This window comes from Otolemur garnettii, unplaced genomic scaffold (assembly GCF_000181295.1).
Source record: "Otolemur garnettii isolate 467f Iridium unplaced genomic scaffold, OtoGar3 scaffold00157, whole genome shotgun sequence".
In the NCBI taxonomy this organism is placed as follows: Eukaryota; Metazoa; Chordata; class Mammalia; order Primates; family Galagidae; genus Otolemur; species Otolemur garnettii.
The window spans coordinates 358,577-359,986 of NW_003852552.1; the positions used below are offsets into that span (position 1 = coordinate 358,577).

Below are 1,410 nucleotides of genomic sequence, written 5' to 3' on the forward strand. Positions count from 1 at the left end.
CTTCACCCTCCCAGAATGTTGGGGGAATTTCTTTTTTATTTAGAGGCAGACAGTCCTTCCCTGTTTTCCTGGTTTTTTTTGTTTTTGTTTTTGTTTTTTTTTTGCCTTTTAGTGAATTGACTTTATTTTTTTTTTAAAAGACAGTCTCTGTCACCCTGTGTAGAGTACAGTGGCATCATCATACTTTTACTTCATTTAAATGTCCACTTTTAGTAGTGAAATCTCAGAAAAACGTTATTTATATGGGTGTGTTTAACTGAAACAGTTGTTTCCATTTAAGTGTAGGTGATTATCCATGACAGAAGGTAAGTAAGGTTGCATAATAAAACCCCCATTAAGTAATCTCACAGGTAAGCAGTGACCCCAAATCGTAGTTTTGAGACTTACAAGCAGCTTTCCTTCAAAATACACTTTACATCATCTATGGCTCCGGAGATCCCTATCTTCCTATCAGGCTAAAGATATAAGAAATAGGACAGTTATTATTTTAAGTTATTGGGGTGTTTAGAGCCCCATATATTCAGTATGCAGGCCACCACACTCAAGTTCCTTTTAATAAGATTGGTCCAAAGGCTCACATTATAGGAAGTCTAGTCTTTCAGTTCCAGGAGCAGGCAGACAGGGCAGCCCCGTGACATACAAAATCGAGTGGTGACGGCTCAGGGTTAGGACCATTTCTTGGTGACACTGAGATGGCTGAGCTGGTCTGCAACCAATCTGTGCGGAGGGAACTTGGAAATGGCAGCCGCCTTGATGGCCTCAAAGGCCTGGGCCTTGCGCGCCGCGGCGTGGCCATACTCCTGCTCGGCAGTCATGTAAGGCATGCTCAGCCAGTAGTGGTTCTCCGCCTCGATCTCCAGGCGCCGGATCATTCCCTGCTTCGCGTGCCACGATACGAACCGCGGCCTCCGGTGCTTCCCGATCCACTGCCGGCCAAGAATGCGGCAGCGCCGAAGGAGGGCGGTCAGGAACATGGTGCCGGACGCGTCACACTACAGTCTGCTTCCTCCAGAGGCCGACGCTGTGGCAGGAGTGCCCACTGTTTTCCTCTTATCCACGGCGTTTGGTGAGCAAGTATGGGCCACCGCTTCAGAACACATGGTCCAGAAGTTCTCATCAACATCCTGCAAATCGAGCACTTGCAAGTTCCACCTCCTTCTGGGCAAACAGTGCATCCAGCCCATCCAGCGCAGCTCTTCATGTCTCCAGGTCACGTGTCTTTATCAGGAAGCCTAGAGGGTGGCGGGTGAAAGGCCAGGCCTGCACCATCACTGTCAGGACTTTGCTGCGTCTCCTGGTGAAAGCCTCCATGAACAGTGGTAGGAAGAGCTCCCTGGGCGGCTCCTCTATAATAGATATGGCCAAGGCTTCATTTCTCACCAGGCTCTGCACAGCCAATTCAAAGACTCT

The 1,410-nt window shown here is 48.6% G+C and overlaps 1 protein-coding gene across 1 annotated transcript; it reads right to left on the minus strand.

Annotated features, from left to right (window-relative positions):
* Positions 1-509: 509 nt before the first annotated feature.
* LOC100941927 (ribosomal protein 63, mitochondrial-like) lies at positions 510-1,029 on the minus strand. The gene has a single exon (XM_003799863.2). The coding sequence runs from the start codon at positions 972-974 to the stop codon at positions 666-668; it is 309 nt and encodes a 102-aa protein (XP_003799911.1). The 5' UTR covers positions 975-1,029; the 3' UTR covers positions 510-665.
* Between the last annotated feature and the right edge of the window lie 381 nt (positions 1,030-1,410).

Bases quoted from the DNA above. Each gene is read 5' to 3' on its own strand.
- LOC100941927 (XM_003799863.2), bottom strand. From the start codon at position 974: ATGTTCCTGACCGCCCTCCTTCGGCGCTGCCGCATTCTTGGCCGGCAG.